At 36.1% G+C, this 19,508-nt stretch overlaps 2 protein-coding genes across 2 annotated transcripts in view; one reads left to right on the forward strand and one right to left on the reverse strand.

Moving 5' to 3' along the window:
- FBXL13 (F-box and leucine rich repeat protein 13) overlaps window positions 1–19,508 on the reverse strand; it is a 214,648-nt gene that overhangs the window by 162,158 nt on the left and 32,982 nt on the right. Inside the window, exons 4-7 of the mRNA XM_040472848.1 lie at window positions 16,353–16,420; window positions 15,158–15,312; window positions 13,746–13,855; window positions 11,078–11,245 (exon numbers count right to left, since the gene is read on the reverse strand). Coding sequence (XP_040328782.1) covers window positions 11,078–11,245; window positions 13,746–13,855; window positions 15,158–15,312; window positions 16,353–16,420 — 501 coding nt within the window. The remainder of the gene's footprint in view (window positions 1–11,077; window positions 11,246–13,745; window positions 13,856–15,157; window positions 15,313–16,352; window positions 16,421–19,508) is intronic.
- The window catches only part of LRRC17 (leucine rich repeat containing 17), a 112,401-nt gene that overhangs the window by 77,232 nt on the left and 15,661 nt on the right, over window positions 1–19,508 (forward strand). The gene's annotated exons all lie outside the window — the stretch shown is intronic.

Genomic DNA, 19,508 nt, shown 5'->3' on the forward strand with positions numbered 1-19,508 from the left:
TTTTTCACCCACTCCACAAGTTGAGCCAATGCACACATAGTTCCTTGATAGAGCAAGGTTCTGGAACCTTCTCTTATCTGAAGTTCCCACAGTACATGCGTATGAAACCTGGAATCACTCTCTGCTTTGGTGAATTGAGGTCAGACTGACCCCTGAGGTTATCAAAACATGGAATTCAAAAAGTCATTGAGAATTCTGTTTTATAATTCTAAAGTAACTGAATCCAATGGCCCTGAACCATCTGCTTTGTCTCCTGCAACATGGTACAAGTTTTAATAGTCATCCACGTTTTGTGTTTTCTTTTTCCAAGTGAGAAGATGAGTCATAACACTGAAGGTGATTTTAAAACTCTGCAAGTCCACATGCTATTATCTTTTACAAACAAACAAAAATATAGTTATTTAAAATGAAAGGTAGCCCCAAGACACCATTTATATTGTTAAACTAATCAAGCAATTTTATATTTTAAGACAAATGCATTGCCTAACTATATATTATTTAGACTTTCCAAATTCATCAAGTATAAGGCTTTTCTCTGTATTGCTTGCCAAACTACACACATACCAAAAAGGGGAGGGGGGAGAAAAAGAAAAACCTTATATTTTCATGGAAAATGGTCTGAGCCAACCCTACCACTAGATCTGAATTTGAGTGATAGTATATGATCCCTACCATCTGTAAGCAGACTTTCCCAGTGGGTAAATGATACTAAGGAAAATTGTTATAAAACAGAACCTGACCTGTTTTCATGGGTTGATTAAACTGTACCTAAAAGGCAGGCCTGCAGTATAAGTGTATTTTCCAAGTAAGTTCAAATTGTATGTCATTCCAGATTGCTGTTTTCAATTATTCCTTCAAAACATTAGGCAAGCTAAATTGTACAAATATCAACTTATTTTAAAAAACCAACACTTTCAAAGGCTTTAAATAAAGTTAGATCCAACTCACATTACCTTTTCATGTTTTTACATCTTTGCTCCTCAAGTCCCTGAGAATTGGCTGACCAAATTAGTCACCAAATTAGATGGCGTTTTAAACCATGATGTAAAAAATTAGCTTTGCACATCTATAGCATTAATAAGCTTAAACCCACCTGTTCAAAACATGAGTCTTAGAATCATTAATTTCCAGTTTTCCACTATTATATAAATTCACTCATTTAATGCCTTTGCACTTTTTTTTTTAATTTTTTTTTTCAACGTTTATTTACTTTTGGGACAGAGAGAGACAGAGCATGAACAGGGGAGGGGCAGAGAGAGAGGGAGACACAGAATCTGAAACAGGCTCCAGGCTCTGAGCCATCAGCCCAGAGCCCGACGCGGGGCTCGAACTCACGGACTGCGAGATCGTGACCTGGCTGAAGTTGGACACTTAACCGACTGCGCCACCCAGGCGCCCCAATGCCTTTGCACTTTTAATAGACATTCTTGACAATTTATTTGATTGGGAAAAAATTTGAGAATAACCAAGAATAATTCTGTACTTTCGTGTTGTATGAAGATTTAGTCATTTGGAAAAGAAAAATATTACTCATATATTTTTAAGGGGAATGTAACTAAACAGAGGTAAATGGTAAATTCCATTCCTTTTTTTTGTCTCATAAGTAAAATATACATATTACATTTCTTTAGAATTCTCCAAGAAGAAAAACAGAATAAAGGTTATAATTTTAGACAAGAATTAGCAAAATCAGATTCTGATCTCAGTTTTGTAGTTGTCTGGCTTTGGGGATGTCATTTAATTTCTTAGGTCCACAGGTCCTGAAAAACATAAAAGCTCAACAGAGAAATCTCTACATTCTTTTTTCTAGATCATGCTATGGTTTGAGTACTCTGGCAGACTTCATAACTCTGATTCCCAAAGGCTCTCCATCATTCCACATGGGAGTAGGGGTGGGAATCAGGGTGGAAGAACGGATAGCAAGCCTGATCACAACCTATGACGTGATACCAGAGAGTAACCTGTTAAATGCAAAAACTGGCAATGGCTCCCATTGTCCTAAAACTTCGATTAATCCAACGTGAACTCTTTTCCATAAATTCAGAATTTAGTTGGAGAGATGACAGCAGTTTAGAGATCAAGTTTTAGAGATCAAGGGCCAAGAGGGCTGATATTGCCTAGGGTCATGTTGCTAGTAATTGATGAGGAAAGATAGGAGCCCAGTTCTCCTGAGTCCTGAGCCTGAACTTGTAACCACTGTATTATCAAACCAAAACACTTTTATGAGAAAACATACAAGTTCATAGCTCATCATAAGTGTTGAAATTTCCAGGTACAAGTCTCTGTCAGGCCCTGGATCACTTTATGAGATGGTTTGCTAACACCGGGTGCTTTGGTTCTTTATCAGTTGGTATTTTGGGCCTCTTTGAGTTGGGAGAGGGAAGAGCATTAAACCAGAATTCCTTTGCAGCAATCATATACTGACTTCCTAAAGATTTGCTTGCTTCTTACTGTTGTAACTCACCCAATCCCCACTCAAAGTCCCCTCCTGACTAGCAATCTTGCAGTTAAACATGGCCTAGTGACAAAGTTCTAGCCTAAAATACACCAGTGAAGGTCTTAACTGTGGGGTCTTGGGGAAACTTTGCTTTCCTACTAAAAAGAAATAGGCCAACGTTTTCCCCTGCTAGCACTATGATTTTCCTCCTTCTTCAGACCTGATAAGTAAAGATATGGTTGGAGATGGAGTAGCCATATTGCAACCATGAGACAGTAAGCAAGAAGATGCTAAGGATTGTGGAATTAAATGATAGAAAGATTCCATTTTTATTGGCATTGTGGAAGACCACACCTGGATTGCCTTCCTCCGGACTCTCTGTTATAGGAAACAAATAAGACCTTATTTCTTTAAGCCCCACCAGCTGCCATGCTTTCTTATATTGGTAGGTGAAGGCAGTACTAGCTCATAGTTTAAATAATTACTAAACCTGAATGCCTTGTTTAAAATAGCTACTTGGAAGTCTCCTGAAGACTCTGCAATCAATCAATAAGCTTCCGAAACTATAGCGTTAACATTTTTTATTCTTGCCTTAAATTGTCTATATGGAGGCCCATAAAAAGATGGTGCATTCTTGAAAAATGTGGAGCCTAAAGGTATTTCAAAACTTGATCTCCTTTCTGTGCTGTTTCAATCAACGATATTTCTGTAGTTATTAAAAGCTTACCTTTTATGCCTACTCGTCAATAATTGTTTGGAGAATTGACTTTCACAGACAAAAGAAATGGCCTGGGGAAAATATTGGTGCTTTTGATATAGATCTGTACCTTCTTTCTTAACCTTGAATTGGGACAGCATATGATAATTTCTTAATTTTTTTCAATGTTTATTTATTTTTTGAGAGAGAGAGAGAGAGAGTACAAGCAGGGAAGGGGCAGAGAGAGAGGGAGACACAGAATCTCCAGGCTCTGAGCTGGCTCCAGCTCTGAGCTGTCAGCACAGGGCCTGATGCAGGGCTCTAACTCAGACCGTCAGATCATGACCTGAGCCGAAGTCAGGGGCTCAGCCGACTGAGCCACCCAGGTGCCCCAGCATATGATAATTTCTTAAATGATAAATTCATTCACTTGATAAATATTTCTGGATGCTTATAAATCAGGAAACATGAATAAACATAGTCCTAGATGTCAAGAAAGATTGTTTGGATGGACCATTGAGTGCCTTGGTTAGGAGGCAACAGAAATTATGTTGAGAAACTGTCTTGTATTTGAAGTTAATTATGCAGCTTTCTGTCAACTACTCCTCATTGACTCAAAACTGATATTGATAATGATTTGAAAATAAGATTGCATCATCACCTCTGGAAGAAATTAAAGAAAAGCATCTGAAATAAATACTGTACATGACATAGGCAACACCCCTGAGAACAGAAAAGGAAACGAAGGTGTGTATGCATGGTATATTTGAAAAAGGGCAAATAGATCAGGAAAACAGGACTGAGGAACGTGGTCAGGAATTATGCCATCCTACCTGACGGCATATATATTTTCTCATTGAGGAAGGACAGAAAGTGAGGTGAGGGGCAACGAAGTGGGGGATTTATAATAAGAAAAATGAAAAGAATTGTATTAGTTTGCTCAGACTGCTATAGCAAAATATTATACACTGGGTGGCCTAAACAACAGAAACTTAAATTTAAAAAATGAATAGATAAGAAAGAATGAACTCTGGCCATTTGTTGCAATGTGGATGGAACTGGAGTGTTATGTTATGTTAAGTGAAATAAGTCGGGCAGAGAAAGACAGATACCATATGTTTTCACTCATATGTGGATCCTGAGAAACTCAACAGAAGACCAGGGGGGAGGAGAAGGGGAAAAAAATGTTCCAGAGAAGGAAGGAGGCAAACCATAAAAGACTCTTAAATGCTGAGAATAAACTGAGGGTTGATGGGGGTTGGGGGGGAGGGGAAAGTGGGTGATGGGTACCGAGGCTCGAACTCACGGACTGCGAGATCATGACCTGGCTGAAGTCGGACACTTAACCGACTGAGCCACCCAGGTGCCCCCTATCCTTTCTTTTGTTGATGTGATGTGTCATGTTGATTGATTGTAAATATTGAACCGCCCATGCATCCTGGAATAAATTCCAGTTGATAATGGAGAATGTTTTTTAATGTATTGTTGGATTTGGTTTGCTAATATTTTATTGAGGATTTTGTATCTATATTTATCAGAGATATTGGCCTATAGTTTTCTTTTTTTGTAGTGTCTTTGTCTGGTTTTGTTATCAGGGTAATGCTGGCCTTGTAGGATGAATTTGGAAGCTTTCCTTCCTCTACTACTTTGTTTTAATGTTTATTTATTTATTTTGAGAGAGAGAGAGAAAGAGAGCATGAGCGGGAGAGGGGCAGAGAGAGAGGGAGAGAATCCCAAGCAGGTTCAATGTTATCAGTGTGAAGTCCAACATGGGACTCAGTCTCACAAACTGTGAGATCATAACCTGAGCCAAAATCAAGAATTGGATGTTTAACCACCTGAGCCACCCAGGCACCTCTCTTGTATTTTTTGAAATAGTTTGAGAACAAGCATTAACATTTATTTATTTATTTATTTATTTATTTATTTATTTATTTATATGAAATTTATTGTCAAATTGGTTTCCATACAACATCCAGTGCTCATCCCAACAGGTGCTCTCCTCAATGCCCATCACCCACTTTCCCCTTCCCCCAGCCCCCATCAACCTTCAGTTTGTTCTCAGTATTTAAGAGTCTCTTATGGTTTGCCTCCTTCCCTCTCTGTAACTTTTTTTCCCCCGCCTCCCCCTCCCCCCTGGTCTTCTGTTGAGTTTCTCAGGATCCACATATGAGTGAAAACATATGGTATCTGTCTTTCTCTGCCTGACTTATTTCACTTAGCATAACACTCTCCAGTTGCATCCATGTTGCTACAAATGGCCAGATTTCATTCTTTCTCATTGCCAAGTAGTATTCCATTGTATATATAAACCACATCTTCTTTATCCATCCGTCAGTTGATGTATATTTAGGCTCTTTCCATAATTTGGCTATTGTTGAAAGTGCTGCTATAAACATTGGGGTACAAGTGCCCCTATGCATCAGCACCCCTGTATCCCTTGGGTATATGCCTACCAGTGGTATTGCTGGGTCACAGAGTAGATCTATTTTTAATTTTTTGAGGAACCTCCACACCGTTTTCCAGAGCGGCTGCACCAGTTTGCATTCCCACCAACAGTGCAAGAGGGTTCCTGCTTCTCCACATCCTCTCCAGCATCTATATTCTTCTTATTTGTTCATTTTAGCCAGTCTGACCCACATGAGGTGGTATCTCAGTGTGGGCATTAATACTTTTTTAAATGTTAGGTAGAACTCACCTCTGAAGCCATCTGGTCCTAGACTTTGTTTATTGGAAGTTTTAAATTGCCGATTCTATTTCATTGCTCATAACCAGTCTGTTGAAATTTTCTATATTTTTTTCCTGTTTCAGTTTTGGAAGGTTATATATGCCTAGGAATTCATCCTCTTCTTCTAGGTTGTCCAATTTGTTGACATACAATTTTTCACAATGTCCTCTTACTTCTGTGGTGTTGGTCATTACCTCTCCTCCTTCATTTCTGATTTTATTTTAGTCCTCTGTCTTTTCTTGACAAGTCTGGTGAAAGGTTTATCCCTTCAAAGAATCGGCTCTTACTTTTATTGATCTTTTCTATTGCCTTTTTTTTTGGTCTCAATTTCATTTATTTCTTCTCTAATCTTTATTATTTCTTTCCTTCTACATGACATGATACTATATACAGAAAACCCAAGATTCCACCTAAAAACTACTAGTACTAGTAAACGAATTCAATAAAGTCACAAGATGCAAAATTAATATACAGAAATCTGCATTTCTATACATTAATGAAATAGCAGAAAGAAAATTTTAAAAACAATCCCATTTACAGTTGCATCAAAAAGAATAAAATACCTAGGAATAAATCAACAAAGTCAAAGACCTCTACTCCAAAAACTATAAAACACTGATGAAAGAAGTTGATGATTACACAAATAGAAAGATATTCCATGCTCATGGACTGGAAGAATCAATATTGTTAAAATATCCATACTACCTAAAACAATCTAAAGATTTAATGCAATCACTGTCAGAACACCAAGAGCATTTTTCACAGAACTGGAACAAGTAACCCTAAAATCTGTATGGAACTACAAAAGGTGCCAAATAGCCAAAGCAGACTTGAAAAAGAACAAACTTAGAGATATCACAATCCTAAATTTCAAGATATATTGTATAGCTATAGTAATAAAACAGTATGGTACTGGCACAAAAATAGACACATAGATCAAGGAAACAGAATACAGAGTCCAGAAATAAATCCACACTTATATGGTCAATTAATCTATCACAAAGGACAGAAGGGTATACAATGGGCAAAAGATAGTCTCTTCCACAAATGGTATTGGGAAACTGGCAGCTATACCCAAAGAATGAAACTGGACCACTTTCTTACACCATAGACAAAAATAAATTCAAAATGGATTAAAGACCTAAATGTGAGACCTGAAACTATAAAACTCCTAGAAGAAAACATAGGCATTAGTTTCTTTGACATTGGCCAAGGAAGCATTTTTCTAGATATGTCTCCTCAGACAAGGGAAACAAAAACAAAATTAAACTATTGGAATATACTAAAATAAAAAGCTTTTTCCACAGTGAAGGAAACCATCAATAAAATGGCAAGGCAACCTATTCAATGGGATAAGATATTTACAAATGGCATATCCAATAAGGGGTTAATATCCAAAGTATAAGAATTTATACAACTCAACATCAAAAACACAAATAATCTGATTTAAAAATGGACAGAGACATGAACAGACATTTCTCCAAAGAAGACATCCAGATAGCCAACAGACACATGAAGAGATGTTCAGCATCACTAATCATCAGGGAAATGCAAATCAAAACCACAATAAGATATCACTTCACACATGTCAGAATGGCTAAAATAAAAAACACAAGAAACAACAAATCTTGGAACCCTCATGCACTGTTGGTAGGAATGCAAACTGGTACAGCCACTGTGGAAAACAGTACGGAGTTCCTTTAAAAATTAAAAATAGAATTACTGTATGATCTGGTAATTTCACTACTGGGTATTTACCCAAAGAAAATTAAAACACTAATTCAAAGGGATATATGCATCCCTGTGTTTATTTTAGCTTTATTTACAACAACCAAGATATGGGAAAAAACCCAAAGAAGAGGTAGTGTGTGTGTGTGTGTGCGTGTATATATATATATATACACGCACACACACACACACATATATATATACACATATATATACACAATGGAATATTACTCAGCCATAAAGAGAATGGATCTTGGCATTTGCAACAAATGGATAGACTTAGGGGGTATGATGCTAAGTGAAATAAGTTATAGAAATGCAAATATCATTATGATTTCACTCATGTGGAATTTAAGAAACAAAGCAAATGAACAAAGAAAAAAAAGACAACCAAAACAAAAAAAACAAGCTAATGACTGCCAGAGGAGAGATGAGTGGAGGGGTGGGTGAAACAAAGCAGGTTAAGAGCACACTTATTGTGATGAGCACTGAGTAATGTATAGAACCATTGAATCATCATATTATACACCTGAAACTAATATAACACTGTACACTAATTATACTTCAATAAGAAAACAACAAAATAATAAATATATTCTATATCAACAATAGCTAAACTATGAAAAGAGCTCAAGTGTCCATCAAGTGACAAATGGATAAAGAAAATGTGGTATATGAAATGAAAATGAAATGTTGCCATTTGCAACAATGTGGATGAAGTAGAGAGTATTATGCTAAGTGAAGTAAATCAGAGAAAGATAAACACCATATGATTTCACTCATGTGTGGCATTTAGGAAACAAACAGATAAACATATAAGAAGAGGGGGGAAAAAAGAAGAGAGAAGCAAAGCATAAGACACTTAAAAAAATTTTTTTTAGTGTTTCTTATTTATATTTGAGAGAGAGAGAGAGCGCATGAGTGAGGGAGGGCCAGAGAGACAGAGTCAAAATCTGAAGCAGGCTCCAGGCTCCAAGCTGTCAGCACAGAGCCCAATGCAGGGCTCGAACTTACAAGCAGTTAGATCATGACCTGAGCTGAAGTTGGATGCTTAACCAACTGAGCCACTCAGGTGCCCCAAGAGACTCTTTTTTTTTTTTTCCCAACGTTTATTTATTTTTGGGACAGAGAGAGACAGAGCATGAACAGGGGAGGGGCAGAGAGAGAGGGAGACACAGAATCGGAAACAGGCTTCAGGCTCTGAGCCATCAGCCCAGAGCCCGACGCGGGGCTCGAACTCATGGACCGTGAGATCGTGACCTGGCTGAAGTCGGACGCTTAACCGACTGCGCCACCCAGGCACCCCCCAAGAGACTCTTAATGATAGAAAACAAACAGGGTGGATGGAGGGAGGTGGGTGGGGGATAGGTTAGATGGGTGATGGGCATTGAGGAGGATACTTGTTTGGATGAGCACTGGGTGTTATATGTAAGTGACGAATCACTGAATTCTACTCCTGAAACCAATATTACACTACATGTTAACTAACTAGAATTTAAATAAAAACTTAGAAAAAAAATAATAAAGCAAATTAGGGGCAGGTCTCCTTGCCCTTTACTCATAATAAATAAATACATAAATAAGTAAATAAATGCTGGGTAAAATAAAATTGACTATTTTGTAAATAATTTTAAGTTTATTTTTGAGAGAGAGAGAGCACACACAAGTGGGGGAGGGGCAGAGAGAGAGACAGAGATAGAGAATCGAAGCAGGCTCCAGGCTCTTGAACCCACAAACCATGAGATCGTGACCTGAACTGAAGTCAAATGCTCAACTGACTGGGTGACTGAGCTACCCAGGCGCCCCTTTTTTAAAAATATATTTTAAGATTATTTATATTTGAGAAAGAGAATATAATTGACTATTAAAGTAAAAATAATAAATTGCATTGTACTGTTTATAAATACCTAAGAATATAATGTATGGCAATACTAGCATGAAGCACAGGAGAAGGAAAACGAAAGCTTACTCTTAGGTTTTAACATCATACATAAAGTGGTAGAAATTTTGTGAAGGTGTAATCTGTGATAAATTGACAAGGCATATCGTAAACCCTAGAACAGCCACTGATAAAGTAAACAGAGAAACATTAGCAGTGAACAGCTTTGGAGTTCAAAGACAAAAAAACAGCTGTATAAACTGTAAGAAAGAATGTGACATAGCTTAGGAAAACAGCTAAGAATGACATATTAATATGGCACAAAAGGAAAAGTAATTAGGGCAAGAATGACAGACTTCGTTACAGAAAGCTCTAAAATTTTTCACATTGAAGGACTCTACAGACAAAATTGAAAGCAAACATCAAGCATGGAGGGGTGGAAATCTCTAATATATTCCAGGCAAAGGATTGATATTACCAATATATAAAGGGCTATTACAAACCAGTAAAAAAAATTATAGGAATTCCAATTTAAAAACAAACCAGAGGCAATTTATAAAGAGGAAATTATGGGCAAAACTATCCTTATCTAATTCTATGCTCTATATAAAATGCAAAAAAATTAATAATAATAATAATATAAAATAAAAAATGGGGTGCCTGTATGGCTCAGTCAGTTAAGCGTCCAACTTCAGCTCAGGTCATGATCTTGCGGTTTGTGAGTTCGAGCCCCGCTTCGGGCTCTGTGCTGACAACTCGGAGCCTGGAGCCTGCTTTGGATTCTGTGTCTCCTTCTTTCTCTGCCCCTCCCCCACTTGTGCTGTCTCTTTCTATCAAAAATAAATAAATGTAAAAAAAAAATTTTTTTAGTTTTTATATAAAATGCAAGATTAGGTGTAGATACATAGATACCTATTCCCAAATATAACTTGAGCTTGATTCTGTGCATTTAGAGGGGTATATTTAATACATGGGATTTTATAATGTGAAGCTGCCATCAATCAGAATGAGGTGATATTTTACACTTCTTCTACCACTTGTCAGGTAGCCTCACAAAGTAGAAGTTACTTTTCTATCAAAATAGGAGAGAATATAGCCAGTAGTTGGAATTATGGTTTATTTTTCAGAGATCAATTCAATGAATTGTAAGATGTAACTACATGATTCTTTGTATGAATTCACAATCTAAGGAAGAAAGATAGTATAAATATTTTAACTAACTGAAAGTTGCAATAAGACAAGACCATTTGCATCCCCGAATAGAGGAATAATGTTAAGATTAAAAGATTAGGGAGGGATTGGAGATTAAAAAGTGAGCACTGGAGTATCTAAAATCTGTTCCACCTTAAATGACAACATGTACTTGAAGGAGGAAGGAAAGAAAAACATTTCCTACAGCTTTACTTTCCCCACTTTTGACTGTTAGATTCATCTTATAGCCATCCAAAAGGATGGCCTCTAAAAAAATTAGCTTAACCCAAATGTAGTTGTAAAAAAACACGTATATCTTTGAAATAAAATCGCCATCATCCATGTAAGGTTTATAAAACCACTCTTTAAATAAGCATTGTGAAAATGACTAGTTACGGTACATGAATTCATACAAACCTGTGAGACCGCTCTTTGGGGTAACAGTGAAATGTCACATTCAGGAATATTGCCTTCAAGAGAGACTTTAGACAGACTTGGTTCAGGAAAAATGGATTCTTCATTAGCAGCTACTTTGAGTTTTAGGTTGTTTCTCCATTTTAGCAATTGAAGTTCATGTTTTAATATCTGCCATGAAAATAATTGATAAATTCCATGGAATTGTTGTAAAGGTTAAATGAGATGATATATATCAAACATAGTGTGGGGCACATGGGTGGCTCAGTTGGTTAAGCTTCTGACTCAATTTTAGCTCAGGCCATGATTTCAAATGTTCATGGGATTGGGCCCATTCTCTCTCCCTCTCACCCTGCTCTTCCCTGGCTTGAATATGCGCATGTGCTCTCTCACTCCTTCAAAATAAACTTTTTTTAAAAAAGCACAGTGCTCACCACCATGATAGCACCAATTAAGCACTATTTATTGTTACTATCATTGTTATATAAACTGTCTTGTCAATAGCATGTTTAATATTCTCTGGACCACCAAGGCATTAGAGATCATTTCCATTAGTTGTAAGACAACATTGGCACAGGCAACAACCTTGAAGATGTGGTCCAGCTCCTCCTTCAGATGAGGAAGCTGAAACCCACAGAGTCGAGGTTCTGGTAATGATAGAACTGATATTTGGGGCATGGAAAGGAGGTGGTTAGCACAGAAATTAAAAACAAAAAAAAAGGAAAGACAGAAGAAAGCATCTGGGGACTTTCCTGATTTATTGTTACAAGAAGTCCCCATTTTAACTTTCAATACATTCCTTAAAACTGCATAATCAAGAAAAAGCCATGAGGGCAAACAAATGTTACACACAATTTTGATTATTATTAGTTATATATAATATATAATTACTACATATTATTATATAGTATATATTATATACAGTTATATAATTATTACATATTATTATATAGTATATATTATATATAGTATATATATATATTATTATATATACCTGCCTCCTTCACTTCACCCTCCTAAGTGAGTGATTATTAGGCCAAGAAATCACATAGCTAGAAGCAAATATTTTCTCTAAACACTCAATTAACTATATAATATACATCTATATTAAGGATAATACTATATTATGTATAATATACATTATTATATGTATTAATTGTGTCAACTACTACATGCAAAACATTATACTCAATGTATGTGTATGATTAAGAGAATGATTTTGCCTCAAGGATGTTCAGTTTTAGAGGGGTGTGAAAGGAGCAGACTAGTCACGTACGGTTATTTATTGCACCATTGGACAATCACTGATCAGACATGGGGGGAGCCAAGGTCAAAGTACTAGCTTAGTACACAGTGTTGAAAAACACTGAACAAGCAGATTAAAACAGTGGAACCTGAAGTATAACTGTTTAACTGGCAACACTGAAAATGAACTCCACAAAATTCTAGAGGACATCCTATAAGAACACCTGTTCAACACCAGCAGATAATAAACTTCCAGAGAGCAAGAATATGCTTTATGCATGTCAGTATCCTTTGCAGGCTCTAGCACTGTTTCAAGGATTATGTAAGCAATAAATCTTTTCATGCCCTCTCAGGACGTATGTAGTATCATCAGTCTCAACATCTGAACTAGTTAGCGGTGGGAGGCATTGATCCTGCCCTCCACCAGGCAATGACAAAACAGGGAGTTTAACTTCTTATTTTTCTCTTTCCTATTTATTCCAACTTTGTATTTCAAAGACTATTGATAAAATATTACCTACTGAATAAAATACCTAAAAAAATTTCAGCATTTTTCTGTCTGATCCTAATAGTTACTGTGCTTACTAAAACAATATTAAATAGTAATTTACTAATAGCTTAAGCAAACTAGAGATATTTTCAGGTTTGGAGGAATTTCCTTGGATCCTCTATTTTAATTGTTTTAATTCCTGGGGGCACCTGGGTGGCTCATTCGGGTGGGCGTCTGACTTTGGCTCAGGTTATGATTTCACTTCCTGGGTTTGAACCCTGTGTCAGGCTCTGTACTGACAGCTCAGAGCCTGGAGCCTGCTTCAGATTCTGTGTCTCCCTCTCTCTCTGCCCCTCCTTCCTTCTTCATTCGCACTCTGTTTCTCTCTCTCTCTCAAAAATAAATAAATATTTTTAAAAATTAATTACTTTAATTGCTGGGGGAGGGGGGGAGGAGGTGTCCCAGTTAAGAATGATCCTTTAATTTTAGCAATTTAGTAATTTTTAAAATTATTTGACATTAAAATTATAATTTATTACATTAAATGTTGAAAAAGAATAAATAACAATTTAATCTTACGTAGAAAAAAACTATTCAGTCTTTATCACAACAAATAGTTTCTCTTCCATTTTAGACATCTATACCCATCTAACCACTTGCTTGAGCAAAATTCTTAGTCTTTATCAATAACTTTAAACAAAATGTTGAAATGATTTTTCTCAGTGTTCATAGTTGAAACAACAGAATTTATTAGAAAATATTCTTGGTAGCTGAAGTGAAATTTAAATTGTTAAATTACAAGAATAAAGACCCCACCAAAAGTATGTAATATTCATGATTTTAGTACTTTCCACACATAGCATCATTATCTGAAGCCACATCAATGTAACACCAAAATTAAATTTCTAAAAATACTAAGTTTCCAAGATACCGTACCAGCTCATCTTCTCTCTTTTTATACTTAAGTCTTGCTTTATCCCTCCATTTAGATAGGATAGCTGTCAGCTTGTAACAGTGCAACATCTTTTGTACCTGCGATAGTGTATCTAAAGAAAATTATTAGATTATTGTATATATTTAAAGATACTTCCCAAAAACCCAAAGTGTTTACAATATGAACCAATATTGCATCTGACAGTTTTTGTTTGATTTTAATTTCTTCTAAAATTAATTATTACGGATAGCAGTAGATTTCTACTCCCGAGACTTTATTAACCTGTAAACATCACTTTTGCCCTTATAAATTAAGATGTAATAGATATGATAGCACATCTTTATAAAACCAGAATTTCCAAACTTATTCATAGAAATAGAATCATGTGATAGTATTCTAATTTAGTTAAATGCATTATGATTAAAGAATTTGCTCCATTTTATGTTTTCACCAAGGGTCCAAAGCTCAAATACAGGGGTGGGGCCAGGGAGAAGGATGACTAAGGCAGGCCCCCAGATACCACTGACAGAAGGCAGTGTCTTCCTCACTGCGACCAATTGTTTCCTCCCAGAATTAGAAGTCCATCAGTCTTATGTCAAAACCTTCAGAGGGTTCACTGTGACTGAGAGACCAACAGGAATGGATCAAGAGGAAATGATTCTCTAATTTGCAGCAACGATAAACCAATATTTGGTGAAGTGGCTAAAGTCTGAACAAAAGGCTGGAGTCCCCAGGGGTGTCTGGGTGACTCAGTCCCCTTTAAGCAAACTATTTCAGCTCAGGTCATGATCTCACAGTTCATGGGTTTGAGCCACACTTTGGGCTCTGTGCTGACAGCTCAGCCTGGAACCTGCTTTGGATTCTGTGTCTTCCTCTCTCTCTGCCCTCCCCTTCTCTGTCTCTCTCTGTCTCTCAAAAATAGATTAAAAAACATTAAAAAAATAAAAAATAAAAATAAAAAAAGGCTGGAGTCCTCTATCCCTGCTCCTAAGATCATGTACTTGCACTGCCTGCTCATCAAAGTTTTAAGGAAAAGAAAATTCATTTTCTTTGTATCCTCGTGTACCCATTTCAAATGAAATACCTGTCATGAATGGAAAACTCTCTACCAAGAAATAATCAATTTTGGTACCCAACTGTGATATACCAGGGGTCTATTAGTAAAAAAGCTGATAGGAGATCCCTATTTCACACAAATACATACAGAAGTTTCTTTTAAACATGACTGTTTTCTGTTACGATGAAACCCTTTGACACAAATCTCATTAAATATTTTAAATTAGGGGCTTTACATTTCATGACAGCTCTCTAGACATAATAATAAATTCTCTAGTACAAACTGCTTAGCCATTAAGTGTGTTGCTTCTTTGAATACCTAAATATAAAAACAAATCAATACTATGTAAGGATTTACCTGTAAGTTGTTTTTTTTGACCTTTTACATAAGAGTGCCAGAGATGAAATACATATTTTTGAAGCCTGAAATTATTATATTTCATTGCTCTTTCTATTTTCTCAGCCAGCTCATCATCTTCATTTGTAAGAGGTATTGCTATGTCTCTCCAAGAGCTAGAGGCAGAAAATATAGAAAAATAGTATTTTGATGTTATGGCAGTACATTACTAAATAAATGGAGAGGGAGAAGGAGTAATACCACCTCCTTTAGCTCCTCAAAAACCACAGCATAGAAAGAAATTGTTCAATTATTGTTATTGTTTTATTTCTAGCTAGTCCTTGCATTTCCTTTGAGCTTGCAATTCCCTTTGCTACATTTCTAAAACCCAGAAAGATCTGGAATCCGGAAGTTTTTCCATAACCTATTTAGAGGCAAAACTAGACCTGATCTAAAGTAATTTTGCATTAGAACCTCCCTGGAATTGACACATAATTGTTCATAGTCTTTTTTCATTTCATTTCATGTATATATATTTCATTTTATTACATACATATATAATATATACATAGTAGAAATACTAATATGTTTGAATACGTTTGGTTCCAGCATGCTGTCTCAGACACCACTGAAGATGTTATATAATACACACAATGTGCAGAAATACCTTTGTAAAAATTTTTAAGGAAAGGAATATAAATTTCAAAACATATCTCCAAGGGTTTCAAATGAAGGGATTATAGACCTTATACTTTCAATTTTGAAGTTTTAATTTTAAAAGAAACGAAAACACCACAGGGGCACCTGGGTGGCTCAGTCAGTTGAACGTCCAGCTTTGACTCGGGTCACGATCTCACGGTCTGTGAGTTCGAGCCCCACATCAGGCTCTGTGCTAACAGCTCAGAGCCTGGAGCCTGCTTCAGATTCTGTCTCCATCTCTCTGCCCCTCCCCTGCTCATGCTCTCTCTCTCAAATATAAAATAAAACATTAAAAAACACACACACACACAACAATGTAATACCATGAAGAAGTAAAGAACATATTTTAACTAAGCAAAAGCCAAGTGAAAATAAATTAAATATATAATACAAAATGGTGGAGACATGATTAAATAGATAAAATCAGAACAACTGGCTAAAAATGAGTTGTTCTTCATATGGAGAGTATTAAAAAATAAAAACACAAAGAAATAGTATGTAAAAATCACATTCTTACCAAAAGTGTGTCTTTACTAAACGTCCAGTATAAAAAGTACATGCTTTTATCATCAATTCTGGAGTCATCTAAAATAAATAAATAAATAAATGAATGAATGAATGAATGAATGAATGAAACAACAAATATTAGAAATGAATGGAATCCAAAGGCTAACTCCAGAAGCTACACAAGAAAATGAGAGCAATGGTTGCCTTGGGCAGTAAGGAGACAGGAATGGACTGGAAGAACTATATACCATATACACTTTTTGGAATGTTATCATATTATCTATTTTTTTAAGTTAAAATTACAGCTTAAAATTTTCCCATTATATTGTATTTACTTTAACGCATTTTAAGGGGTGTCTGGGTGGCTCAGTTGTTTAAGTTTCCAACTTCGGCTCAGGTCATGGTCTCACAGTTCATGAGTTCGAGCCCCGCATTGGGTTCTGTGATGACAGCTCAGTGCCTGGAGCCTCCTTCAGATTCTGTCTCCCTCTCTCTCAGCCCCTCCCCCCCTCATGCTCTGTCTCTGTCTCAAAAATAAACATTTTTTAAAGCATTAAAGCATTTTAAGTAAGTCTAAGGTATTATTATTGTCAGCTGTATTGATAATAGTATAGAGTTGTGGGTCACTATTAAACTGAATGATTTTGCCTTCTCAAGAATATAAAATGAAATTTTCTTAAAAAAAAAAAAAAAAAGAAAGAAAGAAAAAATAAAAAGCTTACCATAATGCCTCACCAAACAGGCATAGGAAAACCATATAAATTAAGATTTCGGAATATACCAAAAGAGATGCAAATTTATTACTTGCAACTATTCACAATAACACACATTGACTGACGCGTGTTGAACACCTATGTGAGGATTCCTGAAATTATCTGTACTTTCTGTATCTTCTTTAATGAGCAAAGATAATATTATATTAACACATTTGTTATATGTACATGGCTACTATGAAGTGCAAATGGGGTTATTTTTTCTCATGTTATCGCCACCTTGTTTGCCATATAAATAAACATGTGGCCACGTCTGTTTGGTATAGAGATAAGCTTGGTTCAAATCTATACAAACTGCCCAGAATTCTTAATTCCACTTTTCAAAGACAAATGTTCTTCTCCTCAATCATGGATTTATTTTAGGCACGCAACAAAGGCCCCTTGCCCCCGCCCCCCCATCCTGGCCAATATTCTGCCTGATGTTCAAAAACATTTGGAAACCCTCAGTTTGATGGAGATTATGTGCAAATTTTGCTTGTGGTGAGGGGGAACATAAATCATTGGAATCATTCTTTACTAAATTCTGATTTTCATAAGGGAAAGGAATTCAGATAAGTAAAGTAAGAGTATTGGGGATATCACAGCAGGGTGGATAAAACCAGGAAAGGAATGAGGTGACAGAAGAAAAGACAAATTTCATCTACAATACAATCTTTCTGTTCTGCTGTTAGCCCCTAAATTTACTAAGATTAAACTTTTCTTTAGAAGATATAACCTGGGAAGTAATATATAAATATCTACAATAAATGGCATTATTCATTAAAAAATGAGTATATTACATGATCGAATTACTTGAGTTTCCTTTCTTTTTTTTTTTAATTTTTTTTTAAAAATGTTTTTATTTATTTTTGAGACAGAGAGAGAAAGAGCATGAGCAGGAGAGGGATAGAGAGAGAGGGAGACACAGAATCCAAAGCAGGCTCCAGGCTCTGAGCTGTCAGAGCCCAACGCGGGGCCAACGCGGGGCCAAACTCACGGACTGTGAGATCATAACCTGAGCTGAAGTCAGACGCCCAACCGACTGAGCCACCCAGGTGCCCCGGGTTTCCTTTCTAATGATCCACTCTTTAAACCAGCATAAAAGTGTTCTTTCTAGTTCTTTCTATTCTATTGTTGAAAGAAGTTGAAGTCCTCATTAATTCATGACTTACTATGCTGGAAGAGTCTGTCATCCTCATATTCCTTTTTAAAGAGTTTCTTGCCCTGAATTCTTATTTTAATTTCACAGATACTGTTCTGACTAAAAACAAAACACACAAAAACACTAATAAAATGAAAATAGCTATGATTTTTCCTAATTGTTGGCATCCTCCTGTTTTCTCCACAGGGAAAATAGCTTTAAGAGATCGCTCTGAGGTACTGGCCTCAGCAAAGACTCAAGCCCAGTAATGCCCCATCCCCCACGTGGGACTGGGCACCGCTTTACTCCACTGCGGCACCTCTGGCCTATGCCCATATGTTTGGTCACATGATTCTGCTTCCACTGCTCAACGTTTTCACTGTTGCTTTAGCAACTTGCTTTCTACTTTCTGGGGGGGAGTGGGTTGAAATATTTTTATGTATTATTTATTTATTAATTATTATTGTTGAAATATAGTTGACATACACTGTTATATTAGTTGCAGGTATATAACAAAGTGATTTAAAAATTCTGTACATTACTCAATGGCTACCACAACTAGTTTAGTAAACATCTGTCATCATACAATTTTTTTTTAAATATTATTGACTAGATTCCCGATGCTATACTTTTCCTCTCCATGACTTATTGGTTTTTTAACTAAAACTTTGTATCTCTTAATCCCCTCTGCCATTTCATGTATTTCCCACCCACCTTATCTCTGGTAACCATCAGTTTGTCCTCTGTATGTATGAGTCTGTTTCCGTTTTTTTGTTTGTTCATTTGTTTTTCAGAGTCCACATGTAAGTGAAATCATATGGCATCTGTCTTTCTCTAACTTATTTCACTTAACATCATACCATCTATGTTTTTGCAAATGGTAAGATTTCATTCTTTCTAATGGCCGGATAATATACCGTTGTATACCACCTTTTCTTTATCCATTTATCTATTGATGGACACTTGGGTTGCTCCCATATCTTGGCTATTGTAAAAAATGCTGCAGTAAACACAGGGGTACACATATCTTTTTCAATTTGTGTTTTCATTTTCTTCAAACAAATACCAAAAGTGGAATTAATAGGTTATATGGGGTTTCTATTTTTAATTTTTTGAGGAAACTTCATACTGTTTTCCATATTAGTTGTACCAGTTCACATTCTCACCAACAGTACACAAGGAATCCTTTTTCTTCACATCCTCACCAATACTTGTTTTCTTTCTTTCTTTCTTTCTTTCTTTCTTTCTTTCTTTCTTTCTTTCTTTCTTTCTT

Source organism: Herpailurus yagouaroundi, unplaced genomic scaffold, assembly GCF_014898765.1.
Source record: "Herpailurus yagouaroundi ecotype Mexico unplaced genomic scaffold, PumYag 100, whole genome shotgun sequence".
Taxonomy (NCBI): Eukaryota; Metazoa; Chordata; class Mammalia; order Carnivora; family Felidae; genus Herpailurus; species Herpailurus yagouaroundi.